The 15,461-nt window shown below is 44.1% G+C and overlaps 2 protein-coding genes across 15 annotated transcripts in view; one reads left to right on the forward strand and one right to left on the reverse strand.

Annotated features, from left to right (window-relative positions):
• The window catches only part of ZBTB44 (zinc finger and BTB domain containing 44), a 70,689-nt gene extending 66,422 nt beyond the window's left edge, over positions 1-4,267 (reverse strand). For 4 of the 14 annotated variants that reach the window (XM_084976654.1, XM_084976653.1, XM_084976650.1 and 1 more), the window contains exons 1-2: positions 4,216-4,267; positions 3,744-4,116 (exon numbers count right to left, since the gene is read on the reverse strand). The gene's annotated coding sequence lies outside the window, so the exon portion shown is untranslated. Of the gene's footprint in view, positions 1-3,645 lie in introns of all 14 variants that reach the window. The other 10 variants (XR_014815586.1, XR_014815587.1, XM_013979570.3 and 7 more) reach the window with 3 other exon arrangements.
• LOC102165987 (uncharacterized) overlaps positions 3,645-15,461 on the forward strand; it is a 95,518-nt gene continuing 83,701 nt past the window's right edge. The window contains exons 1-2 of the mRNA XM_021063955.2: positions 3,645-3,982; positions 5,659-5,820. Coding sequence (XP_020919614.2) covers positions 3,660-3,982; positions 5,659-5,707 — 372 coding nt within the window. The 5' untranslated portion in view covers positions 3,645-3,659 and the 3' untranslated portion in view covers positions 5,708-5,820. The remainder of the gene's footprint in view (positions 3,983-5,658; positions 5,821-15,461) is intronic.

The following is a 15,461-nucleotide window of genomic DNA, read 5'->3' on the forward strand; positions in this document are numbered from 1 at the left end:
TTTTTTAAAGCTATACAGTTATTAAAATGGAAGAACATTCAATATGGAGATAAAAGATGTTCTAGAAAGTTTCATCCACCAATTTTCACTCTTATAGGACAGAGTTATCAATGTGAAACACCACAAGGTCAATGATTTACTCCAGGATCAGTTATGTAAAAATGTGCTGCCTAAGGTCACCTTTGGCACTAATAATAATTTTAGTGAAGAAATTAACATAACACTCTATGTGCCCTTCAAGCAGGAGTGTAATGTATCTTTAAAGACACACATACAATCACTATTTTATTCTAGATTCTGTGACTAAGATCCAGAGATCTCACTGTCTAAAATGGCGTAAAGTATTTCTGACATAAAGAACAAAGGAAAACTAATGTGGCTTTCAGCTTAAGAGAGAAAATTTCAAGCAATCATTCTGAAGTACATGGAGAAGTGTCTCAATCACGAATGTGGTTCCATTTAAATTTGAAGTAAAAATACCGGAGTTCCCTGTCATGGTGCAGTGGTTAATGAATCTGACCAGGAACCATGAGGTTGCGGGTTCGATCCCTGGCCTTGCTCAGTGGGTTAAGGATCCGGCGTTGCCGTGAGCTGTGGTGTAGGCTGCAGACGCGGCTCGGATCCCACGTTGCTGTGGCTCTGGTGTAGGCCAGCAGCTACAGCTCTGATTTGACCCCTAGCCTGGGAACCTCCATATGCCTCGGGAGCGGCTCGAGAAAAGGCAGAAAGACAAAAAAAAAAAAAAAAGTAAAAATACCCCATATAGCTTATACAAAGATATGCCTAATAGTAGTCTACAAAGTAACAGGAAACCATGGGGGGAAATAAATATATATATATATTCAATATATATAAATAAAAATATTAAAAATTACAGTTGGAAGAAGCCAAATTAATCAGGAGCCCCTAACTAGGGAAGGAAACCCCTTTTAAAAATAGTCTTTGATACATGACTATTTTCAATAACAAGAATTTTATCCTTTACAAAGTTAGGAAGACTTACTCAAAATTTAAAACCTTTGGTGTATTATGAAAAATTTTAGAAACAACAAAATTTAAAGAATTTTTACAGGAGAATGCCCCCAAAACCATACCCAGATTCTACCACGAACATTCTAGAATATTTGTTTTATTACACATCCATCCAAACTCCCATCCATCTTGATTTTTGATGTTCTACTTTTTAAATGCCTATTAAAATGGTATCTAAATGCAATTTCCAAAGCAAGGTCTGATAACTAAAAAGGACACGTGTAGTAGACAAGCACATGGGGCTCTTGGCATGCAATCACTGGAATTTCTATAGGACCAACATCAATCATGTACTTCCTGTAATTTGACCCATGCTGAGTTAAAATATATCCAATTTTATGACACATTATATTTACTTGTAAGATGTAGCAAAGTAGTTAAGTGAAACACTGAAGACACCTGAGTTTGAAATCTGGGTATCAGTTTACTTGCCAAGTGAGATAGCAGCAGCAATAACAAATGGTTAATAGGTTATTTAAATGAGATAATGCATGAAATGTTTAGCACAGTACTACCTCTTTGAAAGGGCTCAGCAACTGTTAGCAATTATCATCACTCTATTAGCCCAATCTATCGTAACAGGCTCTAGCTGCATTTTTAGGAGGCATTTTAGTTCACCTCTAGTTCTGAAGGAAACCTCCCTGCCAGAGCATCTCCAATAAAACAACTGATTCAAGACAGCTGCTCAAAATCACTGAGCAAAAGGTAGGCAGGAACAGGATTATTTGCTTGGTGTCAAAGTACTACCCCCAAATCACATACAAATCATAAACAGGCAAACCACACTTTAATAGATCTGATAGTCACCACTTTGATCAAGTGGCCACATTTAGTATTCGTAATAGTGTAGCAATGACATTAAATACCTCCTATATGATGTAACATGAAATACACCGCATCATCTATAAAATAATCTTTCCAAAGAAAGTTTTCCTCAAGCTAATCAGTTAGGTTTCTTTAGACCTAACTTTCAGTAACAGGAAATTCAGAGGGAGAGAGGAATAAATTAAATGACCCCACCAGGAAACAGACAAGCCTAATGTAAGTGGGAGAATTCTCTAAGACAACCGGTTTCATCAATTAAGTATCAGGAAAAAAAGGAGAGGAGGACACAGGATTTTTCAAAAAGGAACTAAGTGGGTAATTAACAAATGCAACTCAGGAATCTTGACTGAATACCGCTTGGGATTTCCCAAAACGACCTTGGAGTACTATGGAAATTTGCATATGGACTGTTAATTTAGAAAGGTGTTAATGCTATGTAGGGATTAGTAGAATGTCCATAGTTTTGGGAAACACTTGGGGAAATACTGGAGTGTCTTGGTGTTTGCAATTTACTTTCAAATAGTTAGAGAGACACACAGAAAGGGAAGAGAGGTGGGGGGGTCAATACCACAAAAATGCTAATCACTGAATCTAAGTATTGGAGTATTCACTACATTTTCCCTTAATTTCCGAGAGACTGGTATTTTTCACATTAAGTTTTTTAAAAGTATTCCTATACTGAGAGGCACAGTAGAAAACATTTCTACAATGGAATTATATCTGGGGACAAATTTCACTTCTATTACTAACTAGTTGTGTGGCCTAAGGCAAAGTTACTTAAAATTACTTAAGTTTCTGTCTCATCTATAAAACTCAAGTAATAATGTCTAAGTCATTAGGTTGTTCTAAGAATCAAATCAGATCACATGTGTAAAATGCCTAGTAGTGTAGCACAGAAAAAGTAAACCTGGTTTGCCTATTTAATGCTATCATTCTAAAATACAGGGCTATAGGAAAACATTCCTTTCATTATCGCCACATTCCACGATAAAGATACATTAGGTAAAATTAAAAGTCCATTGGCAGTTAAAGCGAAGTGACGGGGGTAAGTAAATGCATAATGAAGATTTATATAATATTTTTTAAAATCCAGTAATTCCAACTGGGACCCTCTAGGCAAAAAAATCTACCTACCCAAACCATTCGTATCTATCAAATTGTGAAGTCTGCTTTTGGTATTAGCCTCTATCCGAATAAAACATTAAGAAAATAAGTGGAAGTTAGAGACTTTCTTCCTGACCAACTGATAATCTACTTATACGTTTTCTTAAAAAAACGAAGTTTTTGTCTTCATTTCTATAAGTTCCAATAAAGCACACAATTTTTGGGCTTTATCCTAAATTCTAGTTAAGCATCATACAACTCACAAGCATGCAGTTTCCTTTCATCAGTGCTAACGTAACTCGTCATGTCACTCGCAGGTAACCCTTTTCCGGCTAGGCCAGCAGAAAATGACTAGAAGCAGACCCATCCTCAGGTAGGGAAGAAAAAAACGTGGGTTTTTTTGTTTTGTTTTTTAAATAAGTGTCGCCCTTTTTTTCCCCACTATCAGAAAAAGAAGCAGGGGAGAGGAGGGAACAGTCGGATCTCGGGCTCCCGGCACGACCAGGTGGGACGCTGACACCCCGCCTCCTCGGGGTTAGGGTGCTGGGCACACGCGCGTGCACACTGGGGGCGCCCTGGGAGATCGGGGCAATTTCTCCTGGACGTCAGGGCCCAGGTTCAGTCTCCTCCCTAAAGGATTAGATACCATTGAGAGCACCCGATAGGGTTCTCCCGGTTCCTTACCGTCCAGCGCCCAGATGGGAGACGCACGGTGGCAGCCCTCGGCGGGCGCGCGCGGCGAAAAAGGGCCGGCCCCCGCCCTCCCCTTCCCTCTTCGTTACCTGCGGGCGGCGGTGCCAGGGCCCGGAGGCCTGCTGCTCCTCCTCCTCCTCCCCTCCAGGCTGTGGCGGCGAGGTGGCGGCGGCGGCGGCGGCCCGGGGGGAGGGGGCGGAGCGCGCGGCTCGCAGCCTCTCTCCTCCCCCGGGAGGCGGAGGGGACCCTATCTCGGGCCGCCGCGCCTAGGCCCGTGGACGGCCTGCGGCTGGGGCATGGCGGCCCCGAGCAGCGGCGTGCCTGCGAGGTGGGGGGCGAGAGGCGGCGGGAGGGAAGAGCGCCGAGGGCCTGAGGGGAGGAGCGAGGGGGCCCCGCGAGCCGCGCGAGCGGCCGTTGGGGGCGGTTGGCCGAGGGCAAGCGGTTTGGGGAGCGCGGCGACGGCTCGCGTTTTCCTGGCGGGTCGGGGTGGGGAAGGGGAAGGGGAGTGAGGGGAGGGGAGGGGGAGGTTGGGAGGGAGCCGCCGCCGCGCGCGTGCGGGACGGCGCCGCCGCTGTTGCCGCTCGGCTCACTCCAGCCTGTTTGGGGGCACTTTGTTTGTGTCCCACAATGCTCTGCGCGGGCGGCCGGGCTGGGGAAGGGGAGGGCAAGTGGGCGGGGCGGAGCGAGCTCGGGGGCGGGGCGCGAGCGGGGAGACACGGGTATTGCGCAGCCGCAGAAAAGGCCGCTCCCAGTTCGGGGCTTGAACTGTGGGCGACTCGGCCTCCTGACACCCGCGGGTTTTGACACCGCTCGTGCATCTTTGCGTCTGTGCACACGTGCTGATTTACCGATACACACCGCCCAGACCCTGGCCAATTCGCTTTTCCTCTACCCGTCCAAAGCCGCCTTCCCGTTAGCCCTGACAAACATTTCTGGGCATGGTTCACGCTTCTTGTCTTTTTTTGTTTTCTTTGAACTAAAACCGAAAGAAACTCCTGTTTTCTCGAGTGGTTTCTGTAGCGGGGTTGAACCGGAACACCCCAGGCGCTTTCTCTTGGTGAGGGAGCTGAGCTGGTAGTGGGCCCATTTCTCGCACACGGAAACTGAGGCCTGCGGAGAGGCGGCCTTGACAGGTGAGGACGCTGAGCCCCGCTGGCTCCCACGCCCGCTTCCGCTGCAGGCAGCCGGTGTCCCGGTTGCCTGCGGCCTTTGCACCCCCGGCGTCATATTGGTGCCCGAGGATTTTTCTAGAACTTCCCTCCCTGGGCCACCTGGCGGGACGTGCGGTTCTGAAGTGACTGAAGGAATTCATCTCGTTCCCCCAAAATATGCCCGTTCCTTCCACAAGCTTGAATTTTTTTGGCTCTACCACCACTAACCTGGCTTTCCGGCGGGGAAGACTGTGGGGCGCCCCGAAGTGACTGGTACGGCCGGGAGGCGCTCTAGAGCTCTCGGTCCACTGCAAAATCATGTAAAGTGGTAAAATTCCTGGACCCCAAGTCTTAGCGTCCCGGGGCGGGCGGGCGAGCGCCCGGGACGGAGATCGGCGGGTAGAAGGGGCGCCAGGGCTGCGGGTACAAGCGCGCTCCAGGCAAGCCCGCCGGCCGCGCAGAGGTGGAGGGGGTGCGGCCTGCAGTGCCTCAGGCGCTCTGGGTTCGCATACTTTGTTTTCCCACGCCTCCAGCTTTTACACCGAAAGACTTCTCTCCAAAGGGCTTTGTGCAAGGTGAGCTGACATCCCGCCCGAAGTAGAGTGGAGATTTCTTTTGAAACACTTGGTAACGTCTTGCATTAATCTTTCCGAGAGACCAGCACCCTAGCACCCCCTCTTTCTAACCACTGAAACCCACTTTAAAAATAAAGGCCATAAAAACAACGTCTAATTTTATAGTCTTTTGCAGTTTCCAACTGCTTTTCCAGTATGTATGTCTAACGGCCACCGCAATTGTAGTACTAATAAGTTTTACCACTATTTCCACCATCATTTTATTATTCCCATTTCAGAGATCCAAGTCGGAACGATGTGAAAGAGGCCCAGAAAATTTTGTGCTGAAATTTGAAGAAGGAGAAAAAAAGAAGGTGGAATGCTTACCCTCGGCGGAAAACAGGAGCGACAGAGCAAGTCTCAGGAAGGCCTGAAGTCCTGGTGTTAGAGCAGGTGCACAGGTAACACCTGGAGAAGAATCAGGATGGGAATAAAGTCAAACAAATCGTGTCGACCTCTCCTAGGGTATTCAGTAGGACAGTCAATAAAAGACAACTGGTCAGGTCCTTACTACTCATTACCCAAGGGACTGAGGTGGCAACTTCCTTTCGTGGCAAGAGTAGCAGCCCTGGCCAAAAAAACAAAACAAAACAAAACCAGCTTTCTTTTTTAGTTTACTCTCTTTTCTCCCTTTCCTTCCCTTTTGTACTATTCTGATTTTCATTTTACACTTAAAAATTATCGGCCTCTCACTCCACCCCCACCCTGGGACTGGAAGATCAATTAACCACCAAATGGCTGTGGGGCCCTAAGGGCACAGTGCTAGATGCTTGGATAAGGTGTAAGAAGAAATACAAAGATTAACTTTGTTGTAGTCCTTTCCTCTGTTTTGGCTTTGGGTAGGGTTAGTTTCTGTGGCTTTTGCAGCCTCCCACTTTTTTCTTCCTGGACTAGTAGAGGCTTGCCCTTCAGTTGGTGGAATATATACACCTTTCTTTGACACTCGATTAAATAATACCACTGGGAGGATTTTCTGAAACCAGAATCCTGCATACAGGTGAAACAAACAAACGTAAAACAGTATGAGGAACCTTTAATTATTAACCTGGTGTAGGTGACGCTAAGGAATTCAAATTCCAGGCAAAGAGGGTTTTATTTCAGCCATAAATTTGGGGGACCAAATTCTGGCACAAATGCCACTTGCTTGTGTTAGAGCATTATAGCTGAGTGGGAACTTACTTAGTCCATAACTTATTTCAGAATAAGAATGCTTGACACTTAACTGCAAGATCTCTAGTCTGACTTGGCTCATTCCAATAGAGGAGAAATCATTTCTGCATAAAGTGCCCTTGCTCCTTTATTAGATCTTTCCAACTATATTAACAAAATTAGTCTTGCTCCCCCACCCTGAAACTTGTTCCTCTTCTAGTATTCCCAGTTCATCATCCATCCCGTTGTGCAAGTCAGCCTCACTGCTTCACTACTTTACCACTTCTCAGTTCTAGTCCATCAACAAGTCCTGCAGAATGTTCCCATTCCTGTGGCCACCATCCTAATCTAAGACACCAGTACGTTGTGCCTGGAAAATCGTGATACAGCTGACCTGGCTTCCTAAATGCATTTGCCTTTCTCTTCATTCTCTGCATGGTTGCAATGCATGCATAGCATACAATGGCTTCCTATTGTTTTTAGGATAAAATAGACTGGTACCATGGCTTTCACTGCCCTTTAAGGTGGGCCTGTACAATACATAGCTTCAGCTCTTTGTATTTTTTCCAAAAAGGTGCTAGCTGTGGGTCCCCCCAACCCCCACATCTTCTAAAATGCCACATGCTCTTCTCCAATGCATACATTGTTCCCTCTGTGTATAAAAATTTCATTCCTTAGCTAATTGCTCGCAATCGTCACATCTCTTCTACATATGGGTGTATATGTGTATATATATGTGTGTGAGTGTGTTTGTATTTGCGTGTGTGTGTATACAAAGAGGAAAACCACAGGCCCAAGTAGCATCACTTTTGCTGAAGCCCATGATACCAAATTTAAAATCTAAACCTAGATTTAATACCTGACCTAATTGCAGTTTTGACCTTTACCAGGAATGTAATCTTCATCAGCCAGTTTGGAATTTTCTGGTCAGCACTAATGAGGTAATCGGTCACACGGACCCTCTCGATTCCCCACCCTCTCCCGCCCCAGGAAGAAGAAGCTATCTGCATGATAAAAACCCTTACTGTCCTTTTCCAGGCAAAAGAAAATGTCCTGGCCTAAAAAGAATCCTTTCTATTCTTTTGCTAATAATCTCCTGCCCCCACTCTTCTTCCCTAAGAAAACTTCCATTTCGTACAACTCCCCAGAGCACCCTTCCAGTTACTAGATGGGATGCAACGTGATTCAAGAATCATTGAATAAACTGAATTAGACCTTCAAGTTTATTGAGGTTAATTTTGTTTTTTAATACTATGTATGAACATTATGAGATACAATTCACATAGCATACAATCCACCCATTTGAAGTGTTACAGTTCAGAGTTTTTTAGTGTATTCATAGAGTTGTGTGGCCATTATCACCATAGTCAGTTTTTGAACTCCTATCACCCCCAAGAGCAGTTACTCTTCCTCCCCAACTCCTCAGCTCTAGCTGACCACTAACCTAACTACTTTATGTCTCTCAGATTTGCTGGTTCTGGACATTTCGTATAAAGGAAATTTAGCTCTCTTTTTGACCACCATTCGTTCAAAACCTCCTCCCCTGTTTCCCCAGATTGTGTTAGATCCCATGGTATAAGATTCTTAGAGCTCCCTGCATTTCTTTTTTTTTTTTTTTTTTTTTTTGTCTTTTTGCTATTTCTTGGGCTGCTCCCGCAGCATATGGAGGTTCCCAGGCTAGGGGTCGAATCGGAGCTGTAGCCACCGGCCTACTCCAGAGCTACAGCAACGTGGGCTCCGAGCCTTGTCTGCAACCTACACCACAGCTCACGGCAACGCCGGATCGTTAACCCACTGAGCAAGGGCAGGGACCGAACCGCAACCTCATGGTTCCTAGTCGGATTCGTTAACCACTGCGCCACGACGGGAACTCCTAGAGCTCCCTGCATTTCTCCAACACCCTTATCATTCACCACTTTAATCTCAGAACCTAGCAGTGTCTAGCCCATAATAGATATTTGATAATTGTTTAATAAATGAATGATGATTAATGAAATAGATGAAGCAAATGGATATGGGGCCAATTTTATCAGTTAGTAGAATGTCACCTTTCCAGGACCTGTGATGTCAGAGTATAGCTTCAGTAGACTCACCCATTCCTCTGCAAGATGCCATGATATCCCTGATTAAGGTCCATCCTTTTGGTTTTTGAAAAATGGTGAGTTCTTTAAGATGTGACTGTTGAAATGCAACTCATCTTCAGAAGGAAAATTGGTCTTGTCTTATCTGTCTTTCTTTCTTTCTTTCTTGGGGCTGTACCTGCGGCATATGGAGGTTCCCAAGCTAAGGGTTAAATTGGAGCTGTTGCTGCTGGCCTTCACCACAGCTACACAATGCAGGATCCAAGCCGCATCTTTGACCTATGCCACAGCTCACGGCAACACCGGCTCCTTAACCCACAGAGCAAGGCCAGGGATCGAACCTGCATCCGTGAGGATGCTAATCAGATTCGTTAACTGCTGAGCCATGAGAACAGGAACTCCTATTTATTTATTTATTTTTTTTAATTGAAGGAAGAAGGCAGTGATTTGGTCTCACTGATTTGATCTTAATGTTTTTTGTCTGTTTTCAGCCCCACCTCCCCTCCCAACACAAGACTGTGTTTTGACTTCTTCACAGGATTCACAGTCAAACTTCTCAAAACTATTATCTGCACTCACTATTCTTTGACTTTGCATCTCCTTTACTTCTCATCCCCTCTGATTTTATTTTCCCTTTACACCACCAAAATGTACCTTTGTTGAGGGTGCACCACATTTGAAAGTTCCTGGACCAGGGATCGAACCCCAGCCACAGCAATGACCCAAGCTGCTACAGTGACAACACCAGACCCTTAACCCGCTGCACCACAAGGGAACTCCAACATGTTCCTCCTTAATGTCACCAACTACTTTGATGTTGCTAATCCAAAGGACATTTATTTTCATCCTCATCTTACTGGACTTTTGAGCAGCATTTGGTCTTGTTGAGCACTTGCTCCAACTTGAAACACTTTCTTCCTTGTCTTTGCTGATATCCCCCATGCATCCAGGGTTGAGAAATGGGTTTATACTATTTTCCAAGGCCAGCATTCCTCAAAAATATAGTCTCCAGGTCTACAGTGTGAGCATCACCTGTCAAATTATTAGAAATGTGAATTTTTACATCATACCTAGACTTACTGAATCAGAAGCTCTGGGGTAGGGGCCCACTGATCTGTGTTTGAATGAACTCTCCAGGTAATTCAGACCCGTACTCAAGTTTGAGAACCGGTGTCCAGGCATGCTCATCCACTTACATAAACTCTGTGAGCCACTGATTCCTAAATGCATACTGTTAGCCCAGATCTCTCTACTTAGCTTCAGATCTGCCTAACTGCCTACTAGTCCTGCTTTGCTTGGTTGTCTCAGAGATCATCAGACTCAACATGTCCAGGAGAGATGAATGGGCTTCTTCTGTAGATGAAATTTTTGCTCACTGTTTTCTTATCATTGAAGGGAACCATTTTAGGTTCCAGGCACAAAAATCAGAACTCAGGGTCATCCCTGACACCTCCCTCAGTTTATTATTAAATTATATCAATTTTTCTTTCCAAATTTATTTTACAATGAACTTTTGTGGAGAATTTCATACATATAAAAAAATAGAAGAATTGAAGTCTATATAAACGTGTGCCTAACACCCAAGCCTCCAAATCCAATCAATAGCCAGTGTTGCCTCATCCATTTTTCCCTTATTTTAAAGAAAATCTCAGGTATCATATGATTTTCTATGCAAATATTTTAGGCTATATTTCTGAAAGAGACTTAAAAAAACTCAATGCCGTTATCACAGTTAATAACAAGAAGGATTTCTTAGGAGTTCCCGTTGTAGCACATCAGAAATGAATCTGACTAGGACCCATGAGGATGTGGGTTCGATCCCTGGCCTAGCTCAGTGGGTTCAGGATCTGGTGTTGCTGTGAGCTGTGGTATATAGGTTGTAGACTCAGCTCTGATCCTGAGTTGCTGTGGTGTAGGCCAGCAGCTGTAGCTCCAATTTGAACCCTATCCTGGGAACTTCCACATGCAGCAGGTGCGGCCCTAAAAAGCCAAAAAAAAGAATGGTTTCTTAATACTGTAAAATATCCGATTAGTGTTCACATTTCCAATAGAATTGTAACTGTTACCTTTTTTTAAGAAATTTCTCCCTGAGGAACTCTTTATAGGGTACTTTTTTTTTTTTCAGGGCTGCACCTGTGGCATATGGAAGTTCCCAGGCTATGGGCTGAATCGGAGCCACAGCTGCCAGCCTACAATGAACCTCTCATGACAATGCCAAATCCCCGGCGCACTGAGCAAAGCCAGGGATCAAACCCACATCCTCATGGATGCTAGTCCGGTTTGTAATCCGCTGAGCCATGACGGGAACTCCCTGGTTGGTACATTTTTTAAGTCCTCCGTATTTTTTTTCCACCTGCGGCATGTTGTTGGGAAAAAGTGACCCTGACTAGGATTGTCAATGCCGGAAAGTGAGACGCATGAACATGGGGAGATCTCGATAAGGCTGTTCTGCAGAAGGGCACGAGTACTCAAAAAGAACATGCGAAAGAGGGAAGACCCGCCCCTCATTTATCCCTAACGCAGGTGCAGGTGGTATACCTGTCCCCTTCCCATTGGTCAGGTCAGGGCGCACATTCTTCTCGGCGAATTTGAAACAAATTGTTACCAGGAGAAGAGGGAAAGAGGTGGGTGGAGGAGGATGTCTCAGATGAAGCAGAAACAAAATGGAGTAATCAGGACTTCCTTTGATAAAAAAGACATATGTTAATTCTCACAATGTGGAAGTTCCCAGTCCAGGGATCAAACCTGAGCTGCAATTGGATCCTGCACCACAGCTAGAGCAAGGCCAGATCCTTAACCTGTTGTGCCACAGGGAAACTTAAGCAGTACTTTTTTTTTTTTTTAATTTAAGGAACTAATTTGTTTGTACTGTAGTTTTTGCCACAAATCAGATTTTGTCAGCTGCAACCTCATGGTGTACTTTATTTACTTATTAAAATGTACCATTTTAGGAGTTCCTGTCATGGCTCAGTGGTTAACGAATCTGACTAGGAACCATGAAGTTGCAGGTTCGATCCCTGGCCTCGCTCAGTGGGTTAAGGATCCGGCGTTGCTGTGAGCTGTGGTGTAGGTTGCAGATGCGGCTTGGATCCCACGTTGCTGTGGCTCTGGTGTAGGCCAGCATCTGCAGCTCCAATTAGACCCCTAGCTGGGAACCTCCACATGCCTCAGGAGCAGTCCTCGAAAAGGCAAAAAGACAAAAACAAGAAAATGTACCATTTTAATAATTTTTTTTTTCTTTTCTTTTCTGGCCACACAACCCACTGCAACAGGCTTGGATCAAACCAGCACCTCCACAGAGGCAAGCCTGCTTGTTAATTCCCTGCATCACAGCAGGAACTCCCCTATGGTGTACTTCAACACGTTATCGTTATCTTGTCCTCTGTTATTTTCTGTAAATTGGTCGTAAGATTGAGATGTTTTATCAGAGTCAAGTTTGGATTTTTTGGCAGGATACCTTCTTATGTGGTGGTATATTTTTCCATTAGGAGACAAACAATGTGTGCTTTTCTCTCTTTTTGTAATGTTAACAGCTGTTGAGGAATAATACCTGCATCAGTTCATTCATTAGGAGTTTTAAAATGGTGATTTAATTCAATCATTCTTCATTTAGTAGCTGCAGTGTTTCTATAAAGGAAATCATCCCTCTTCAATTATTTGATTACCTGGTGGTATAGTTTATGTAAGAAAGCAGAATAAATACTTGATCCTTTGTCTTCTACTAAATATCTCTTAACCCTTTCTAGTCTCATTTTCAACTACTACCATCCTGATCAAAAATCCACAGAGTTCCCATTGTTATTCAGCAGAAATGAATCTGACTAGCATCCATGAGGATGCAGGTTCAATCCCTGGCCTCACCCAGCAGGTTAAGTATTCGGTGTTGCCATGAGCTGTGGTATAGGCTGGCGGCTACAGCTCCAATTTGACCTCTAGCCCGGGAACCTCCATATACAGCGGGTATGGCCCTAAAAAGACATAAAAAAAAAAAAAAAAAAAAAAAAAAACCAAAAAACCTTAACCTCCAAGATCTTGAATCTTCAGTATCCTATTCATCTTGCAAGTCCTGAATGTTCTGGTCTCTGCCTGTTTCTCCCCCCTCTTTTCATGCTATTTCTCTCTTTTCTTACTATATCCGACTCTCAAAAGTCCTTTGCACATGACCTCCCTCTACCTGCAAATCTTTCTCCAATGTCCTCTGCCCTTACTGACTCTTACATTGCTTTCTTAACGAAGACTAATTGGTGTTCCAGTTATAACCTCTCCTAACCCTTTCTGCTTGTCCTTTATGGCACATCTTATAGTTTGTGCTAAGATTATTTATGTGATTATTTTTTTAATATTTGGCTTCTCCCTCAACCATAAGATCCAAAAAGGCAGGGACCATGTCTATTTTGATAGCATATTTGCTCCTAAGCTTAACTTTTTTTTTTTTTTTTTTTTTTTTTGTCTTTTTGCCTTTTTGCTCCTGAGGCATATGGAGGTTCCCAGGCTAGGGGTCTAATGGGAGCTGCAGCTGCTGGCCTATGCCAGAGCCACAGCAACATGGGATCCAAGCTGAGACTGTAACCCACACCACAGCTCACAGCAATGCTGGATCCTTAACCCACTGAGCCAGGCCAGGGATCAAACCTGCAACCTCATGGTTCCTAGTCGTATTCATTAACCACTGAGCCACGACAGGAACTCCTCCTAAGCTTAACTTAATGCTTAGAATATAGTATGTGTGCAAAAAATAAATGTTTAATTGACATTGAAGTCACATCTGAAAAAATAAAACATTTGTCTCAGTTTGTAAAGAGTAAGGAATACTAACACTTATTGAGTGCAAGGTATTATTCTGTTTTTCTATTATTTGTTATAACCTAATGAAGTAGATATTATAATTATCTCTAACTGGCAGATGAGGAAATGAACAGAAAGTAAGCCATTTGCCCAAGTTTGCACAGATAATGGATGTCAGAGTCAGGATTCACATCTCAGCAATCTGGCTCTAGAACCCAAGATACAAGGTTGAATTTCTAATATACCACAGTCTGTAAGAATACACCACACAAGTGTCTACACTGGAGAGAAACTGACCTCAATTCTTTGAGTCCTAAATTCAAAAATTCCAGAGAGAGGGCATGTTGGCTTATTAGCTCAAGTCAGGTACTCATCCCTAAACCAACTAAAGTCAAGGTGATGAGCACTACAAGAGCATGTAGTCCATGCTGAGGGGCAGTTTCCAGGGGAAGGGGGCACACCAGGCAGACAGTCTCTTAGGGGGTACACACATATTTCTTCCCATACATCTAACATCATATATTCCCTTATCCAGCATGGTGCACTTTCCCTACATAGAACAACAGATACCTCACCTCCTCAATGAGAAAGTGTTCAAAGACATAATCAGCTACCACGCTCATCTCTGGTTCCCAGAATTTCTGTTGATCATGTCTGGATATGACTGCACACAATTTTGCAACCTATGGGCTAATTGACAAATTTGACCCTCAAAACAATAGAGTTACAATCTTTTGCAAAGATCCTAAAGGCAGCTCCTGCCATGTAAGAAATTACCCTGGGCCAATAATAACCTCCAAGACCTTTTATTGGGTAAAGTTATTTCAGAGGCCTTAGGGTAGAAAAGTTCACAGACCAAACTAGGCAGCTCAAACCACAGTTTATCAAAAGAATTTAAAATACATAGTGAGAAGTAAGGGGAAAGAAGTAGGGTAGAAGAACATACTTTGGATAAGTCAGAAGTGGGATGGAAGAACCATACTATCTGTATCTGGATTACACCATGTTCATATTCCTGTTTCTTCCCTGTTATATCAGCTTTCCTCTCTGGGTTAAGAGAATCAGGGTTGGGTCTGAGCAAGGGGATCCCACAGATGGAAGGGGAATGGGATCATCATACACCCTTGTCTGTTGGAGAGATACAGGGGCAGGTATACCTGGCAAATACCCGTATCTCATCAGTTAGCCTGATGTGTAGCTGTGGTTTTATTTCTTGGCCAGAGGGTGAGTGGGGCCAGAATGGTGTCATGGATGGGTGGCTGATCAAGACCTCATAAATGCTGGATGCTTGGTGTGCCTCGTGTGTATTTACTGATTCATGGATATTTGATACGTCCTGGTCCTTCTTGCCCTTTCTATCTAGTTTGCAGCATGTATGCTCTACTTATTTTTTTATTTCATTTTTTTTTTTTTTTGTCTTTTTGCCTTTTTCTAGGGCCGCTCCCGCGGCATATGGAGGTTCCTAGGTTAGGGGTCGAGTTGGAGCTGTAGCCACCAACCTACACCAGAGCCACAGCAACGTGGGATCCGAGCTGCATCTTCGACCTACACCACAGCTCACGGCAACGCCGGATCCTTAATCCACTGAGCAAGGCCAGGGATCGAACCCGAAACCTCATGGTTCGTAGTCAGATTCGTTAACCACTGAGCCACGACGGGAACTCCACTCTACTTATCTTTATATCTCTCCTACATTCCTCACATGCCATTGGCTTCTATACTCAGTTTTGTCTAGCCTCCTTATTTTTTGTTTATCTTATTTTCTATAGTAAACATGAAACATTCCTAAAGTATATAAAGTATATAACACATGAGCCATGTTGGAGGCTGACATGCCACCTCTCACTAGGTCCGACCCAGTGGGTCTTCCCTCCAGTGTGGGGACAGATTGCTCACTTCTGGTGAATGACAGAGGAAGTCGTGGGCTTCTGTTTAGTGACTCTAGATGCGCACTCAGACCACAATGTGTCCATATCATGGGGGACACCCAGAGACTGAGGCCAGCCGAGCAAATGACAGATTCATAT

This window comes from Sus scrofa, chromosome 9 (genome assembly GCF_054392235.1).
Source record: "Sus scrofa isolate SSC_HxYL_T2T_F1_AM1 chromosome 9, Sscrofa_HxYL_maternal_Yorkshire_Landrace_v2.0, whole genome shotgun sequence".
NCBI classification, from domain to species: domain Eukaryota; kingdom Metazoa; phylum Chordata; class Mammalia; order Artiodactyla; family Suidae; genus Sus; species Sus scrofa.